At 42.0% G+C, this 18550-nt stretch overlaps 1 protein-coding gene across 1 annotated transcript; it reads right to left on the bottom strand.

Moving 5' to 3' along the window:
• Nucleotides 1-1036: 1036 nt before the first annotated feature.
• On the bottom strand, nt 1037-18100 carry yipf4 (Yip1 domain family, member 4). The gene is made up of 6 exons (XM_038304634.1): nt 17889-18100; nt 10032-10185; nt 6312-6483; nt 6163-6240; nt 5975-6088; nt 1037-1705 (listed from the first exon to the last, which is right to left on the bottom strand). The coding sequence occupies exons 1-6, from the start codon at nt 17944-17946 to the stop codon at nt 1568-1570; spliced, it is 714 nt and encodes a 237-aa protein (XP_038160562.1). The 5' UTR covers nt 17947-18100; the 3' UTR covers nt 1037-1567.
• Nucleotides 18101-18550: the final 450 nt, after the last annotated feature.

An 18550-nucleotide genomic window follows, 5' to 3' on the forward strand; every position in this document is an offset into this window, starting at 1 on the left:
TTATTTTAACTATGAAAAAATGTTTTTCAGATATACATTATCAGTCAAGCTGATAAATGGCAGAACGGCTACTCAAAATGTGTAAACATTTCTAGATATGTAAAATGTAATTCTGGGCGTGCTTTGGTTGCGCAGTAGTTAGTGCGCACGACCCATGTATGGAGTACTCAAAACGGGCGACCCAGGTTTGAGTCTGACTTGTAGTCCTTTGCCGCATGTCTTTCCCTCTCTCTCAGACCCCCTTTCCTGTCAGCCTACTGTCCACAAAACCAAGACACTAGTGCTGTAAAAAAAAAAAAAAAAAAACACACCTGTTACTACAAAAATGTAATTTAGAGAATATATTATTGTAGTTCAGACTAGGAGTGTGATTTTTATCAGGAATGATCTTATTTTAGTGATCTAGAAATGGAACAACAGAACTGGTTTTAATAAATGTAAAAATGGCCTGCCATATAGGACTTTTGTTCCTCAGACCCAGGAACGCTACGTTTGTTCCTCAGACTCGGGAAGGATCCTTTCCCGTTTGTTCCTCAGACCCGGGAACGCTCCGTTTGTTCCTCAGACCTGGGAACGATCCTTTCCCGTTCGTTCCTCAGACCCGGGAACGATCCTTTCGCGTTCGTTCCTCAGACCCGGGAACGATCCTTTCGCGTTCGTTCCTCCGACCAGGGAATGCCCCATTCGAACAGAGCTTTACTTGCGATAATTAACTTTTTTCCTGAGACCTAAGATATGTAAATTTTTCTAAATAAAAATGATTTCATGAGACCTGCCTTTTTTCATGATATCTGACTTTGTTTGTGAAACCTAACCTAAAACCTATCTTTTTTTCTCTTGAGACTTAGTACCCTTTTTACTGAGACTGGGTGTCAGGAATTGCATCTGTTTTTACTGACCTTACAAACCAATGGAAGCTGGAGCACATGTTGATGGCCCATGTCTGGAATCTTCTAGTAACACGTCATCAAACCTAATCAGATATTATTCCTCCACTTACAATTAGTACCTACAGAAATGCTGTACTTTACAAATATTTGGTGCATTCATTGATTTCTTTTAATGTAAAGGAATGTCAATTAGTTCAAGATAAATAACTTAGTGACCTGCCAACAAATACAAGACGACTGATTCACACGATGCTCCTGTTCTTTACTGTAGCTCTCAGTAAAGGATCAGGATCTTTTTAGGAAGAATCAAAGAAAAAAAGCAAACATGGCATGGCATTACAGGTCATTTGCCTTAAAACAGAGACTGTTCCCGTCTCCTCCATCGCTCTATGAACTAAAACATCCAGGAAAACCAAACAAAAATCCTGCAGATGATGTCCTGATTCCTGGAAGCAGCTCCAGGCATGTGATGACGGAGACTCCTGCAGAACCTCTTAACTTTATTGAGCAAAGAAGGAAGGGCCCAAACTATTTACAGCGGTACATATTTCCCATAACCTCACTGTTTTGATTTGTTTAGAGTTAAAAAAAAAAAACCCTCCAGGGTTCAGCTGAGCCCCCTCATGACTGAGGGTCACTGTCCATGGCCAGAAGGGCTGCAGTTCCAACGCATCCAGTCACACGCCAGTATACAGTGACAGGAAGTAGATGTACAATAGGAAGATGGGATATATGAGGAGGGGCTTCTTGGTCTTAAATTCGTCTCCGACGAGGAGTGAAGCAGCACTGTACGCCGCCCAGAACACACCGAACAGCTGCAGACAGAAAACACAGCACATGTCAGCACATTTCACTTCTGCAGGGTCAAACACACAGAGTCAAACATCTGAAAGGAGGATTTCTATCAAAAACATCTACTGTTAAGCTGAATTCATGCCCCGCTGGGGGGCGTAAAGTGTGGGCGTCTCCAGACCGGGAGACTGCAGATTCCAAGTGAAGATGATCAAATTAGTAATGTTCACACATAGAACAGCAATGAGCTCTGACAGGGGGGCAGGGTGAAGGAAACACAGCAGGAAAGGAGCCGCTGTAAGTGCCAGATCTGCTCGGGTCCTGCTTCGTGCCAGTGATGCTACATGATTGGCTGAACGTTGCCTCATGATGTAAAACATTGTGGTTGCCCAGACAACAATAACACAATGCAGTGTAATGCTGCGTTCACACCGGGGGCAGCAAAAGCAGCAAAATCGCGTCTGCTGCTTCATTTTTGCTGCTTGTACCAGTAAGTTCTGACGCGCGGCTGAAGCAACTTTGCTGCTCTGCCTGCGCGGTCCAAAAGTGGCTCTGACGCGCGTTGGGCGGAGCTTCACTATCCTTTCTCTGCCTTGCAGCTACACTATATTGCCAAAAGTATTTGCTCACCCATCCAAATTATTGGAATCAGGTGTTCCAATCACTTCCATGGCCACAGGTGTATAAATTCAAGCACCTAGGCATGCAGACTGTTTTTACAAACATTTGTGAAAGAATGGGTCGCTCTCAGGAGCTCAGTGAATTCCAGCGTGGAACTGTGATAGGATGCCACCTGTGCAACAAATCCAGTCGTGAAATTTCCTCGCTCCTAAATATTCCACAGTCAACTGTCAGCTGTATTATAAGAAAATGGAAGTGTTTGGGAACGACAGCAACTCAGCCACGAAGTGGTAGGCCACGTAAACTGACGGAGCGGGGTCAGCGGATGCTGACGCGCATAGTGCGAAGAGGTCGCCAACTTTCTGCAGAGTCAATCACTACAGACCTCCAAACTTCATGTGGCCTTCAGATTAGCTCAAGAACAGTGCGCAGAGAGCTTCATGGAATGGGTTTCCATGGTCGAGCAGCTGCATCCAAGCCATACATCACCAAGTGCAATGCAAAGCGTCGGATGCGGTGGTGTAAAGCACGCCGCCACTGGACTCTAGAGCAGTGGAGACGCGTTCTCTGGAGTGACGAATCGCGCTTCTCCATCTGGCAATCTGATGGACGGGTCTGGGTTTGGCGGTTGCCAGGAGAACGGTACTTGTCTGACTGCATTGTGCCAAGTGTAAAGTTTGGTGGAGGGGGGATTATGGTGTGAGGTTGTTTTTCAGGAGCTGGGCTTGGCCCCTTAGTTCCAGTGAAAGGAACTCTGAATGCTTCAGCATACCAAGACATTTTGGACAATTCCATGCTCCCAACTTTGTGGGAACAGTTTGGAGCTGGCCCCTTCCTCTTCCAACATGACTGTGCACCAGTGCACAAAGCAAGGTCCATAAAGACATGGATGACAGAGTCTGGTGTGGATGAACTTGACTGGCCTGCACAGAGTCCTGACCTCAACCCGATAGAACACCTTTGGGATGAATTAGAGCGGAGACTGAGAGCCAGGCCTTCTCGTCCAACATCAGTGTGCGACCTCACAAATGCGCTTCTGGAAGAATGGTCAAAAATTCCCATAAACACACTCCTAAACCTTGTGGACAGCCTTCCCAGAAGAGTTGAAGCTGTTCTAGCTGCAAAGGGTGGACCGACGTCATATTGAACCCTATGGATTAGGAACGGGATGTCACTTAAGCTCATATGTGAGTCAAGGCAGGTGAGCAAATACTTTTGGCAATATAGTGTATATTTGCTGTGATCAGTGGGAATAAAGTAGTTTTAATATGTTTTTAAGTGAGAAAATACACCTGAAAACTTCATCAGTGGAGTCAGTTCATCCAGATTACAATCCTGCCTCCCACTGTTATTTCTGTCGGAGCCGCTCAGACCCCCACATACCGGCGGTGCGCCGACAGAAGGAATCCATTCATCAGCAGCCTCTGGTCGGGTCGCCTCCTCGCGGTTTACCGCGGCGGCTGGTAGGTGTTTTTCATCTAAATAATCCGATCTGCAGGCACCAGAATAATAAAAGCGAACATATTCTGCCGGCAGATGTATATATTTTAAGTTAATTATGCTTTAATAAACTGTTTAAGAGAAGTGATCAGAGCGGTCTGTGTCATCAGCGCTGTGTCTCTCTCCCAGCCAGCTCCCAGATCAGCTTCTCTGATTGGTTGACGCGGCGCGTCGAGCAGCAAAAATTCAATTTTCCCATCTCGAGCAGCAACGCGTTTGCGGCGCGTCACGCGCGTCAGATGCCAAAACGCGCCCGACGCGCTGCTTAAGCTGCTCAGACGCGGTGCGCTTGCTGCTCGAAACGCGCCGCGGGACTTTTTGCTGCGCCTTGACGCGCGTCAACCATTAACTTTGCATGTAAACTCGCTGCTTCTGTCGCGCCAGCTGCCCCCGGTGTGAACGCAGCATAAGTGTATAGAGTGTGGAGCATCTGTAGCGTCAGCGTGTCTAATGACAGATGAAGTTTTACCTGATTGATAACCAAACTGAAAAACATCTGTTTATGGTGAACAAAGTAACTGTTAGACCAGGATATAAAGAGGGAGAGCTGGCTAGCTGAACTCAATAGCTAACAGGTTAGCCTCCTTTAGCTCGGTCAGTTAGCCATATTAAGCTACACTACTTTCATTTAGAATGGCGGTCATACAAACAAAACAAGCCAGTAAGGTACCAAACAGGAAATACGCATAGTGAAGAGAGGATGTAGGTTTGACCAATCAGAGGCCTCATGTCTGCTGTCACCTACAATATTGGAGATCTGCAGAGGGGACGTCTCTGCGTTCACTGCGACACACAAAGACAACCTGCTTTCAAACTATAAATCAGCGTTAAGAATGCAGTACTTTCCCTCAAGGCTGACAATGATTGTTTTCTACTTTCAGCTACTTTAGATCAGAGATGAAATGGAAAATAATGGAAAATATAGGTAATAATATATTGAGACTCCAAATGAGATTTGATCCTCAAGAAACTGGTGCAATACAGTTTGTCCGAGTGGAGTTACCATATGATGACATAAGAAGGGGCGGGACCCCGAGCAGATCAAACAATCACAGATTGTTTGAAGTCTGGAAAGATTATACATTAACTTATGGTACTTTCACATTGAAATGTGATTTCAATGGATTTATTTAAAATGTTTGAAGTGATGTGAAAATTATCACTGAATAATGCTTTAAATATGATGTAGAACACGACTTTATGTTCATAACGTTACCACACGGCTTGCTTGTAACATTACATTACGACTTTATGCTCATAACGTGTACCACACGGCTTTATGCTCGTAACGCTACCACACGGCTTTATGCTCGTAACGTTACCACACGACTTTATGCTCGTACCGTTACCACACGACTTGCTTGTAACATTACGTTACGACTTTATGCTCGTAACTTTGCGGCTTTATTTTCTCGGAATTTTACGACTTTATTCTCGAATTTTACGACTTTATTCTCGAATTTTACGACTTTATTCTAGTAATTCTACGAATTTATTTTCATAATTTTACGACTTTATTCTCGTAATTCTACGACTTTATTCTCGTAATTCTACGACTTTATTCTCGAATTCTACGACTTTATTCTCGAATTCTACGACTTTATTCTCGAATTCTACGACTTTATTCTCGAATTTTACGACTTTATTCTCGAATTTTACGACTTTATTCTCGAATTTTACGACTTTATTCTCGAATTTTACGACTTTATTCTCGAATTTTACGACTTTATTCTAGTAATTCTACGAATTTATTTTCATAATTTTACTACTTTATTCTCGTAATTCTACGACTTTATTCTCGTAATTCTACGACTTTATTCTCGAATTCTACGACTTTATTCTCGAATTTTACGACTTTATTCTCGAATTTTACGACTTTATTCTCGAATTTTACGACTTTATTCTCGAATTTTACGACTTCTTTCTCGTAATTTTACGACTTCATTCTCGTAATTTTACGACTTTATTCTAGTAATTCTACAAATTTATTTTCATAATTTTACTACTTTATTCTCGTAATTTTACTACTTTATTCTCGCAATTCTACGAATTTATTCTCGTAATTTTACTACTTTATTTTTTTTTCTCCTTGCCCTAATACTCCGTCGTACAAATCAAGGCTCTATCTCAGAACATCTAAAGAAAACCCGTTCGGATCCCACAGAGCTCACCTTGACTAGCGTGGAGACCACTTCAAAGCCTCCCATCACTACCAGCAGAGGGGTGATGACGATGAGAGGAAGAAGGGAATATCCGATGACTCCGAGGACCTGGCCATAGGAGACCTGCAGCAGACAGAGCGAGCACTGACACACTGAGGATATCTGGATCCATCAGAACTTCTAAACGGGCCTCCTACCTCACCACCAAGAACACGGGCTAGAAGGAAGATGGTCAGAGAGCCGAATATCCAGATGGTGATGATCCAGGACACCACCTGTAGGAGAAAGCACGCTCATCAGTGTGTGTGTTCTGACCCACTGAGGGAAACGGCCAATCCTCACTCACCCTGAACTGTCCGTAGATGGAGATCATGGAGAACAGCAGCACCACGGCAAGAGGGCCCCAGAAATCCGGGTTGTCTCGGACCACCTGCCGGTTGAAACCCAGAGACGGCATGGGCATCAGCACGCATCGGATCTTGTAGTAAATGTCCTTCAGGTCGATGTCCAGCTCCTCCCTGCTCACACAGACCAGGCGTTAGGCTGAAGCTCCCATCAGCCACCATCTCTGTCACCTTCAGACGTCCACTTCACAATAATCGAAGAGGCGCTCTGACTGAAACCATCCAATAACCAAACACCAATAGAAACACTCGTCTCTTCAGAGGAAAGCCCGCGCCACAACTACAGCCAATGTGATCTGGAAAACTTCAAGCTTTATTAAAACAACCTGAACAAATAAAAATCCATAAAATAAGAAAAAAAAGCCAACCTATCCTAAAAAACTTTATTTTAAAATGTTTACAGAATGTTTTCTTTTACAGTAATGGTACAAAAGTCTTTGACCACAATATTTACAAACTGTAAACTGACAGGTTAAAGTGGTACCAAATAAATATAATAGAACAGTGAGGACCCTGTCACACCTTGCTGATTTAGCCAGCTTATTCCTGATGTCCAAGAATCTCCTAAAACGCTGCATAAGCTGAACTTTCTATGTATTTTTTTTCCTATTTTGGGCGTATACATAGAGTATTTATAACAAGTCCAGAACTTCTGTCCAACGAGCCTAACTTATGCATAACACACGGCAGCGTAATTACGAAGCATTAAGCATTACGCTGCTCCTGAGGAGCCGCTCGGTCTGCATAAAAAGATGTCCTTGATTGAGGTATTAACCTAACTGCTAAATGGCAAAAAAAAAAGAAAGAAGGTTTGCAGCCACATCAGATTTAGCGTCATGTCTGCTGGTAAGTTTGTTGGTAGTTGGCGTGTCACTACCCGCTCAGTCCATGCGTGAATATATATACATCCGGATGTCCATAAATAATGTAATCATGGTACTAAAACTACTTATTTCTATCCTTAACTCACTAAAGAATGCTAATAAACGTCTGTAAAAAATGTTTTATGACTTTTGTAAGACAATTTTTATTCTTTTTACATTTTCTCAGTTAAACTGCTTCTCCTACTTCATCAGTGGACATGCTCAGAGCAGTCCGGCAAAATATGATTAAACCATGTTTATCTGCATTTTAGTCGTTTTTTCCTTTAGATTAAACACTATATAGCATAAGGTTAAAATGAAAACATAAAACCCCAAAAGACTAGATTTATGTTTAAATCCAAAGTAGGGCTGCAACTAACGATTATTTTAAAAATCGATGAATCGGCCGATTATTTTTTCGATTAATCGATGAATCGGACAAAAAAAAAATTTTATATTAACCTCTTTATTCCAAAATAAACATTTTAGACAGAACAAACAAGCACACAAGTACAGGTTGCTCATTAACTGTACTGGTGCAATATGAAAAATAAATGTTTGTGTAAAAACTACGCAAACTTACATGAGAAATGTAGCTGTACATCCACAAAATATAGGCTACTTTGTTTCATAAAGCGCAAAAAGAGACAGGCATTTTTGTTTTTTAAAGCCCCTAAGGGGTTCAAACAATAGGTCCCCCCATTTCAACAAATGAGTTTTTTTTAGACTAGAAAAGTTCGGCCTTTTAAGACAGGAGAGTATAGCAGTTAAAGTTGCTACTTGAGAAAATACTGAACCATAGAGATAAAAATAGCCCTGTGATTCAAATTATAGATTGTATTTGGAATAAAAATGAGAGAACTAGGGGTGGTAAAAAAACACATCCTCCAAAGACAGATATTTACATGGGAATGTGGCAGATAATTAATTGACATATTACTGATCTTGCTGGATTTTATTCTGCTTTACTTCCATAAATTGCACGATCTTTACTTTATCTTTGCCAGAAGATTTAAACTTTAAAAGCCTTGCCCTCATAATTTGCAAGTTAATTTATTTATAAAGTAAATATAAACGCTGCTTAAGCTAATTCAAATGAAATTAAAAGTAAAATAAGTAGCCAACCTTATCACTGTCTGTAACCTACTAACACGGTTAGGAAAGCATCAGATGAGCTACCTGAGAAACTAACGTAACGTTTCCCCACTTTAAAATGAAACAAACATGGTTACTCATCCTGCTGATCAGCTCTCTTCACTGCCATTGAAGGCTCCAACGGGTTTTCTTTTCAGGTGCTGCGTCATAACAGTGGTGCTTCCGTGCCATGTTCATTTGTTTTTACAAAAGTTGCATGTTACGACTTTTTTCACTTTACAAAGCGCAGGCTATTTTAATTATTGTGATCAATTTGCGCCGTCAATCCCGGCGCATGCGCGCTTCATTTGCAGTCTGGACGCTGAGGGTAAACTCCTCACTAAAATCCTGCGGCTCTGACTGCCGCGCTGAGAGGGATTCCTGTAGGAGAGGGAGAAATGGGTTGGGATGGGGGAGGCGCCCCACGGCAGGCAAAAGCCGCCAGTGACACCGTAAAAAGTCGGCAGATTTGTCGCTAGTCGCTTTTTTGAAAAATAGTCGCTGGAGGGGTCTGAAAAGTCGCTGAGTTGGCAACACTGCAACTGCGGCGCTGACTCGCTCCGCCATCTTTTTTTTTCTTCCCCCGGATGACGGCGGCGGCGGATGACGCATTAATCGCGCGACACAACTAATCGATGATTAAATTCGTTGCCAACGCTTTTAAAAGTCGATTTTTATCGATTTTATCGATTCGTTGTTGCAGCCCTAATCCAAAGCCATAAAAGTTAGCTCCCAGAAGTAGCGTAGGATCCCATTTCTAATGCAGATCGAGCGCAGATTGATAAAACAGATTTTAAGGCATTTATTTTCTCAGGAAATATATTATTAATCCTTAATACATTATATTTTAGCATGTTTACTATTTTTGGGGAGGGAAAACATCATTTATTTTAACAAAATAAAATCGAGGGCGACTCGGATGTCTATCTTGATACCCAAATGAGCAGATGGTGTATGTGCAGAACGGATCGTGCTTCTGGGACGGGTCAGGTAGTGACAGGGCGTGAACGCAGGGACGATCCGTCACACTCACTCTCACCTTACAACTGGAACAAATTGGGGAGATCATGCTGATGTTGGCGGACAGCTAGTTTGTATTTCCGTCTCAGACCTGCCGGATCCTCCATCTCTTGTGGAACATCTGCTCATTATGAAGTCTGGAGGAGAACTGACTGTTTCCTCCAGTGAACCCCCTTTATACCAACACGCTGCCAATGCGCCATTATACAGTAGCTGGACGTTAGAAACATGTTCAGTGCTCGTCTAGAACACAGCAGAACATTGATATGCGTTGGAGAGACGTTCTTGATAATATACACATCAGTTATGCAGAAGTTGCTCATAGGTTTTGGATAAGCTAGACACCACGACTTATGAGTAACTTACACTTAACGTACGATCAGATAAGTTACCTGGAACTTATGGCCCACCTATGGCATACGTCAACGCACTTGCCAGCGTTTTTCAGCTCATAACTTATACAAAACGTACCCATAACTTATCCAACGTATGCCAGCATTTTTGCCAGATCTTTCGTATGTCAGGCATACGCTGGTCTAAATCATCAAGGTGTGACAGGGGCTAAACAGACGGTTCCCTCCAAACAAAGCCAACAGCGCTCCTCTGCAGAGACAAACTGAATCCTCCCCAGAAGCTCTGGCTTACAGCAGAGGTTTGCTCTCCTCGCCGTCGTCCTCCTCCACCTCCAACAACCAGCCGTAGCCTCGCTGCCTCAGGAAGGTGGTGGCGTACGGATCCCTGCCGCCGTCGTTGGCCATGTTCAGTTTAACATCGGGGGTGCTGATGGTCCCGCTGAGGTCTGTGGACAACACGGACACTTTCAGACCATCTTTAACAATCAGGCAGCGTTCCAGTCACCTTTGTGATTATTGTTAAAGGAATAGTACACCCAAAACATGATTAGCCTTCATTTTCTACTCACCCCCATGCTGAACAACACTCTGGAGTACTTTTTTGATATCTCAAATGCATCTGGAGATCTGGGAGGCTTCTTGCTGTCTGCTGACATTCAAATAATGGAGGTCTATGGTGACCGAGACAGAAAGGTCCATAAAAGTCCACAAAAAAACGTGTCAATATTCCTCCATACTGCTCGTCCAATGTATTCCAAGTGTCCTGAGTGGGTAGCATCCAGAATTTACTTGAAACGAAGTCATTTAGAATGTTTTTAGAGCATAAACAGTAGTGTATAGGATTTCCTGAAAGCGCGCACATGCGCGTTCACGACGCTACGGAAGCCGGCAGACCAAACCAGCGCATTCAGCTCGGCAAAGAACTCATGCTCTTCCTCAACACTGAAGTCCTCAGACATTTTTCTTTTGTTGTTTCTTTCTTTGCACAGGTTAACGGCACATTTCTTCTTCTACGCTTGCATTATTGGCAGAGCAGACGCTGAATGCGCACTTTCATCTGGTTTGGTCTGCCGGCTTCCGTAGCGTCGTGATCGCGCATGTGCGCGCTTTCAGGAAATCCTATACACTACTGTTTATGCTCTAAAAACATTCTAAATGACTTCGTTTCGAGTAAATTCTGGATGCTACCCACTCAGGACACTTGGAATACATTGGACGAGCAGTATGGAGGAATATTGACGCGTTTTTTTGTGGACTTTTATGGACCTTTCTGTCTCGGGCACCATAGACCTCCATTATTTGAATGTCAACAGACAGCAAGAAGCCTCCCAGATCTCCAGATGCATTTGAGATATCAAAAAAGTACTCCAGGGTGTTGTTCAGCATGGGGGTGAGTAGAAAATGAAGGCTACTCATGTTTTGGGTGTACTATTCCTTTAAACCTTTCCCTGTTTAGAAAAATGCATTCATGTATGGAGGTGCGTCAGGGCAGCCTCAAAAATCCACAATAAAAGCAGTGAAGTTTAAAGACCACTGGTACTTTGTAATTTTGTTTATAATTTTTTTTATGGACCAGAAATACTTTGGTGAATCTTGTTTTGTGCGGATGTTTTTGTGCATGTATGAATCACACGTGTTTATTTGTGGAATTTGAGACCGAACTAGCTCCATATTTCTCCTGTTTTACCATAAGCTATAAATCAAAACCTGCAGCTTGGAGGAGAAAAAAAACTGACTGCAAACTAGGGCTGGGCGATAATTCAATAACGATATATATCGATCGATAGACGTGTGGCGCAATAGAAAAAAAGTGAGTCGATAAAAGTTCGATAAAAAAGAAACGCAGTTTTCCTTCCTTCTCATTGTAGCCTAGCATGTAGGTTTATGCTAGTCACTGCTTCCTCCCAACCAATCACAATCGCGGACCCAGGCACGCCGTCACCAAGCGCCGCCCTCTCAAACCACAACACAGAGCACATGAAGATGTCGCAGCAAGGAGAGGCGGAGGAAATTGTTCCAAAGAAGGGTTTTTGTAGTTCGGCAGTCTGGCAGTATTTCGGTCATGGCAAGTCGGACCAAAAACAAACCACAGTCATCTGGAAAATGTGTCTGGAACCAGTGAAAACCAAGTCTGATAACACAACCAACTTTTTTTTTTTTTATCATCTCAGCCGCTCACACCCGCAGGAGTACGAGCTGTGTAGGCCCCAGCGCGGCTCTCCTCCGAGGAATCTTCGGAAAATATATGTATATTTTCAGTTCTGGGCAGTTTCCCACATAGTTCTAACAATTGAGATAAAAATGCTGAGGGGCCAGAAACTTCAAAGTAATAACTCAGGTTAAAGCAGGAAACGGGGGCGGCGGCGGTGGGGGGGCATTTATTTATTTGTTATATTTATTTTGGTCACTTTAGTTTATTCTTTGTCAGTATTTAATAACATAACTCAGGTCTCTTAAATTATTTTTCTTTAAAACAATTCTGTTATGGTTAAAAAAGTTGGTTAAATAAAGATATAATTCGAAGTCTGTTTGTGTTTTTTATTAAAATTAAATCATTTAGCAATATTATAAAAAGTCCAGGCAGAGCTGCACATAAAATATGGTTTCAAATCTTTTCAATAATTATCGATATCGATCAATATGCATTTTTTTTATTGATAACCTTTTTTTCCATATCGCCCAGCCCTACTGCAAACAGAACAATCGGGCTTCTCATCCTTCCTTCCAACTATTGGACAAAAAGCTATTTTCTTATTAGATTCCCTGCTCTAACGTTTTCTTCATTTTCTTGTTTGGATACAAATACAAGTGTCTACAAAGGTGGATGTTTTTGTGGTTCAACTCTGTCCTGTATGATGAACTATATCCGGTCACATAGGGCTGGGTACCGAACTTCGGGTCTTTTATGGTACCGACCGAAATGCTTCGGTTCTACCGAGTATCGAAACATGCCTAGTCTTTCGGTACCAAGTTTCGGTGATTGGCTGTAACACTTAACGTGATTGCGTCATCCAGGAAAAATACACAGGTGGTCCCGCCTACAGCCAGGGTTCATGTGTATCTGTTGTGAACTGGTTGCGAACGTTGCGGAACTCCTTTAAAATGCCCCCCAGGTCAAAAGTGCGGCTTCACTTTATTAAGACTGATGCTAATAGTGTAGAGTAGACGTAAGCAATTTAAGAGCAGAAAGTTGCTCGGTGTTTGACTGCAAGAAGAGCGGACCGCAACCAGCGCGACCATCCTCCTCTCAGCAGCCCGTGGGCAGAGCAAAGCCAGAGCGGAGTAATGCTGTAATAATGTAATAATGCTGCAATTTCAAACTGGACGCAGCAGGAGAAGCAAAATCACGTCTGCTGCTTCCTTTTTTGCTGCTTGTACCAGCTTCTGACGCGCGGCTGAAGAAGCTTTGCTGCTCCGGCTGCGCGGTGCAAAAGTGGCTCTGATGCGCGTTGGGCGGAGCTACTCTATCCTTTATTTGCCTTGCAGCTATATTTGCTGTGATCAGTGGGAATAAAGTAGTTTTATTATGTTTGTAAGTGGGAAAATCCACCTGAAAACTTAATCAGTGCAGTCAGTTCATCCTGCCTTCCAATATTCTTTCTGTCGGAGCCGCTCAGACCCCCACATACCATGGGTGCGCTGTCAATAGGATCCCATTCAACGGGCTTGTTTGTCAGACATGGTAATTTTTCTAAAGTAAAACTGCTAAGTAAAAAGGTCCTCACAATGTTACAGTGAATATTAGACACTGATTTTTTTTTTTATGTAAGAGGAAAAATGTAAATGGAAAAATCAGAGCTTAAAATAAAACTCAAGATTTGTACTTTTTTATGTTGAGTAATTTTCTTTTTCTTCGAATTGATATTATAAAACTGGTATCGAAAAAAGTATCGTTCAGGAACCGGTATCGAAGTGAAGGTATCGGTATTGGTACCGGAACCGAACATTTTTGAACAATACCCAGCCCTACGGTCACACAAAGTCGGCAGCATCTGGAAGCTGCAGAGTCCTCAGATTAAATTGGAGGAAGAGGGACTGTAAAACACTCCATCACCTGGGATGGTGTAATGATGCTTATCCTCAAATCAGGGTTGTAGCGCTTTAAACTTGGAATTGTTATTGTTGATCTTTTGCTTCATTAGAAATGATTGAATTATGACCCTGCTATAATCTGTAACCATGTTTTAATGCTGTCGTATCTTACTCCCGTCTGTTTTTCTGTGAATGCCACATTATTCGTTTGCATGCTGATCAACTTTAAATTAATCCTGCTTTTAAAGTAGTATATGATTTACTCTTTACTATGAGTCTAAACTGTATGCTTCACTGGCACAATTAGAGGGGCAGGACAAGTTCTTCAAATGTCTGTGTGCGGGTTTGCAGAAACTCAAACATGCTATATGCATGTTTGAGTGATTTCATGTCTTAATGCATGTCTTAATGCAATTCTGAAAATCTTAATGTATTTCGTATCGATCGCATCACACAATAATTTGTAGTTCTTGTAGTCTACACGCATTTATTTCCTGTTTGGGGAGAGCGGTCCTGAAAAGCCACGCCCACAGAGACATCGGCCAAAAACTGCTGTTTGTCCAGCTGCTGTCACCAGAGGATCCCATCACTGGTTAACCAATCACACAGTTCACCAGTTAATGTATCACACCGATTAACCCATCACACCAGTCACCAGTTATTCCATCACACCTGATTCAGAGAACAGCTGAACTACTGAAGTTAGATCTGAACCAGAACAGCTGAACTACTGAAGTTAGATCTGAAACAGAGAACAGCTGAACTACTGAAGTTAGATCTGAACCAGAGACCAGCTGAACTACTGAAGTTAGATCTGAACCGGAACAGCTGAACTACTGAAGTTAGATCTGAACCAGAGAACAGCTGAACTACTGAAGTTAGATCTGAACCAGAGAACAGCTGATCTACTGAAGTTAGATCTGAACCAGAGAACAGCTGAACTACTGAAGTTAGATCTGAATCTGAGAACAGCTGAACTACTGAAGTTAGATCTGAACCAGAGAAAAGCTGAACTACTGAAGTTAGATCTGAACCAGAGAACAGCTGAACTACTGAAGTTAGATCTGAACCAGAGAACAGCTGAACTACTGAAGTTAGATCTGAACCAGAGAACAGCTGAACTACTGAAGTTAGATCTGAACCAGAGAACAGCTGAACTACTGAAGTTAGATCTGAACCAGAACAGCTGAACTACTGAAGTTAGATCTGAACCAGAGAACAGCTGAACTACTGAAGTTAGATCTGAACCAGAGAACAGCTGAACTACTGAAGTTAGATCTGAACCAGAGAACAGCTGAACTACTGAAGTTAGATCTGAACCAGAGAACAGCTGAACTACTGAAGTTAGATCTGAACCAGAGAACAGCTGAACTACTGAAGTTAGATCTGAATCTGAGAACAGCTGAACTACTGAAGTTAGATCTGAACCAGAGAACAGCTGAACTACTGAAGTTAGATCTGAATCTGAGAACAGCTGAACTACTGAAGTTAGATCTGAACCAGAGAACAGCTGAACTACTGAAGTTAGATCTGAATCTGAGAACAGCTGAACTACTGAAGTTAGATCTGAACCAGAGAACAGCTGAACTACTGAAGTTAGATCTGAACCAGAACAGCTGAACTACTGAAGTTAGATCTGAACCAGAGAACAGCTGAACTACTGAAGTTAGATCTGAATCTGAGAACAGCTGAACTACTGAAGTTAGATCTGAACCAGAGAACAGCTGAACTACTGAAGTTAGATCTGAATCTGAGAACAGCTGAACTACTGAAGTTAGATCTGAACCAGAGAACAGCTGAACTACTGAAGTTAGATCTGAACCAGAGAACAGCTGAACTACTGAAGTTAGATCTGAACCAGAACAGCTGAACTACTGAAGTTAGATCTGAACCAGAGAACAGCTGAACTACTGAAGTTAGATCTGAATCTGAGAACAGCTGAACTACTGAAGTTAGATCTGAACCAGAGAACAGCTGAACTACTGAAGTTAGATCTGAACCAGAACAGCTGAACTACTGAAGTTAGATCTGAACCAGAACAGCTGAACTACTGAAGTTAGATCTGAACCAGAACAGCTGAACTACTGAAGTTAGATCTGAACCAGAGAACAGCTGAACTACTGAAGTTAGATCTGAACCAGAGAACAGCTGAACTACTGAAGTTAGATCTGAATCTGAGAACAGCTGAACTACTGAAGTTAGATCTGAATCTGAGAACAGCTGAACTACTGAAGTTAGATCTGAACCAGAGAACAGCTGAACTACTGAAGTTAGATCTGAATCTGAGAACAGCTGAACTACTGAAGTTAGATCTGAACCAGAACAGCTGAACTACTGAAGTTAGATCTGAACCAGAGAACAGCTGAACTACTGAAGTTAGATCTGAACCAGAACAGCTGAACTACTGAAGTTAGATCTGAACCAGAGAACAGCTGAACTACTGAAGTTAGATCTGAACCAGAACAGCTGAACTACTGAAGTTAGATCTGAACCAGAGAACAGCTGAACTACTGAAGTTAGATCTGAACCAGAGAACAGCTGAACTACTGAAGTTAGATCTGAACCAGAACAGCTGAACTACTGAAGTTAGATCTGAATCTGAGAACAGCTGAACTACTGAAGTTAGATCTGAACCAGAGAAAAGCTGAACTACTGAAGTTAGATCTGAACCAGAGAACAGCTGAACTACTGAAGTTAGATCTGAACCAGAGAACAGCTGAACTACTGAAGTTAGATCTGAACCAGAGAACAGCTGAACTACTGAAGTTAGATCTGAACCAGAGAACAGCTGAACTACTGAAGTTAGATCTGAATCTGAGAACAGCTGAACTACTGAAGTTAGATCTGAACCAGAGAAAAGCTGAACTACTGAAGTTAGATCTGAACCAGAGAACAGCTGAACTACTGAAGTTAGATCTGAACCAGAACAGCTGAACTACTGAAGTTAGATCTGAACCAGAGAACAGCTGAACTACTGAAGTTAGATCTGAATCTGAGAACAGCTGAACTACTGAAGTTAGATCTGAACCAGAGAACAGTTGAACTACTGAAGTTAGATCTGAACCAGAGAACAGCTGAACTACTGAAGTTAGATCTGAATCTGAGAACAGCTGAACTACTGAAGTTAGATCTGAACCAGAACAGCTGAACTACTGAAGTTAGATCTGAACCAGAGAACAGCTGAACTACTGAAGTTAGATCTGAACCAGAACAGCTGAACTACTGAAGTTAGATCTGAATCTGAGAACAGCTGAACTACTGAAGTTAGATCTGAACCAGAGAAAAGCTGAACTACTGAAGTTAGATCTGAACCAGAGAACAGCTGAACTACTGAAGTTAGATCTGAACCAGAGAACAGCTGAACTACTGAAGTTAGATCTGAACCAGAACAGCTGAACTACTGAAGTTAGATCTGAATCTGAGAACAGCTGAACTACTGAAGTTAGATCTGAATCTGAGAACAGCTGAACTACTGAAGTTAGATCTGAACCAGAGAAAAGCTGAACTACTGAAGTTAGATCTGAACCAGAGAACAGCTGAACTACTGAAGTTAGATCTGAACCAGAGAACAGCTGAACTACTGAAGTTAGATCTGAACCAGAACAGCTGAACTACTGAAGTTAGATCTGAATCTGAGAACAGCTGAACTACTGAAGTTAGATCTGAACCAGAGAACAGCTGAACTACTGAAGTTAGATCTGAACCAGAGAACAGCTGAACTACTGAAGTTAGATCTGAACCAGAGAACAGCTGAACTACTGAAGTTAGATCTGAACCAGAGAACAGCTGAACTACTGAAGTTAGATCTGAACCAGAACAGCTGAACTACTGAAGTTAGATCTGAACCAGAGAACAGCTGAACTACTGAAGTTAGATCTGATCAACTGAAACACAGGAACTGTTGTTTTTTTCCGGAACTTCTTGGCTCCATGCAGCCATTTTCCGGACATGAACCATGCTAACTAAAGACTTGTTCTAATGCTTGTCTCTGTTTTAGCTCAGCTAGCAGAAGATTTGCAGACATCATAGATAATGAGCACAGTAAACAGCAGAAAACAAACCCCCAGGTTGGCTTCTTCGGGCCTGTTAGCTGCTGCTGTTAGCATGGTTAGCATACCTTGGGCTTCTGCGGAGGAGACGAAGGTGAAATCTCCGTTGGTGGGAGAGAACTGCATGGCTGCTCCGCTACCGGTACTAGTGGCTCAGGTCTACTGGGTCACCATGCACAGCTCATCGGGAAAGTTCAGCTAACGCATTTTGTTTTCTTCCTCCCTCACTGTGGGGAAACAAACCGGAAGTACGAAGGAAGCTGGGAATTAGACACGTCGAACGATGATGCGTTCAAGTACCATTCTACTGCTGGAAAATGGGGATTTTTTTTTCGTGAATTGTGTCTTTTTTATTATTATTATTGGTATTATTTATTACGGAGCCGCTCTGATGACATGGTCAAATACTGAGCGTTTCATAGAATAATTTGTACTTCAGTAAAAAGATGAGTAAAAAAAAAACAGGCATAAAACGCACAGTGGATAGAGAACAAGATGGATGCATAGATTTCAGTCGAAAAAAAGAAAGAGTTTTAACTGAAGGCATTTGGAAGATTAAAGTCTTCATTGACTTCAGATTTATTGAACCTCTCAATGAACCAGAGTTTTTAGTTCAACTTTTAATTTAACAATAAATAGTTTTATATAGGACCACTGACATTTAGCAATATTTGTGTTTCTAATTGAAAAAAAATAATAATAATAAATGAGACTTTGGTTCTTTGCGTCT

Source organism: Cyprinodon tularosa, unplaced genomic scaffold, assembly GCF_016077235.1.
Source record: "Cyprinodon tularosa strain WSP-4 unplaced genomic scaffold, ASM1607723v1 ctg539, whole genome shotgun sequence".
Lineage (NCBI taxonomy): Eukaryota > Metazoa > Chordata > Actinopteri > Cyprinodontiformes > Cyprinodontidae > Cyprinodon > Cyprinodon tularosa.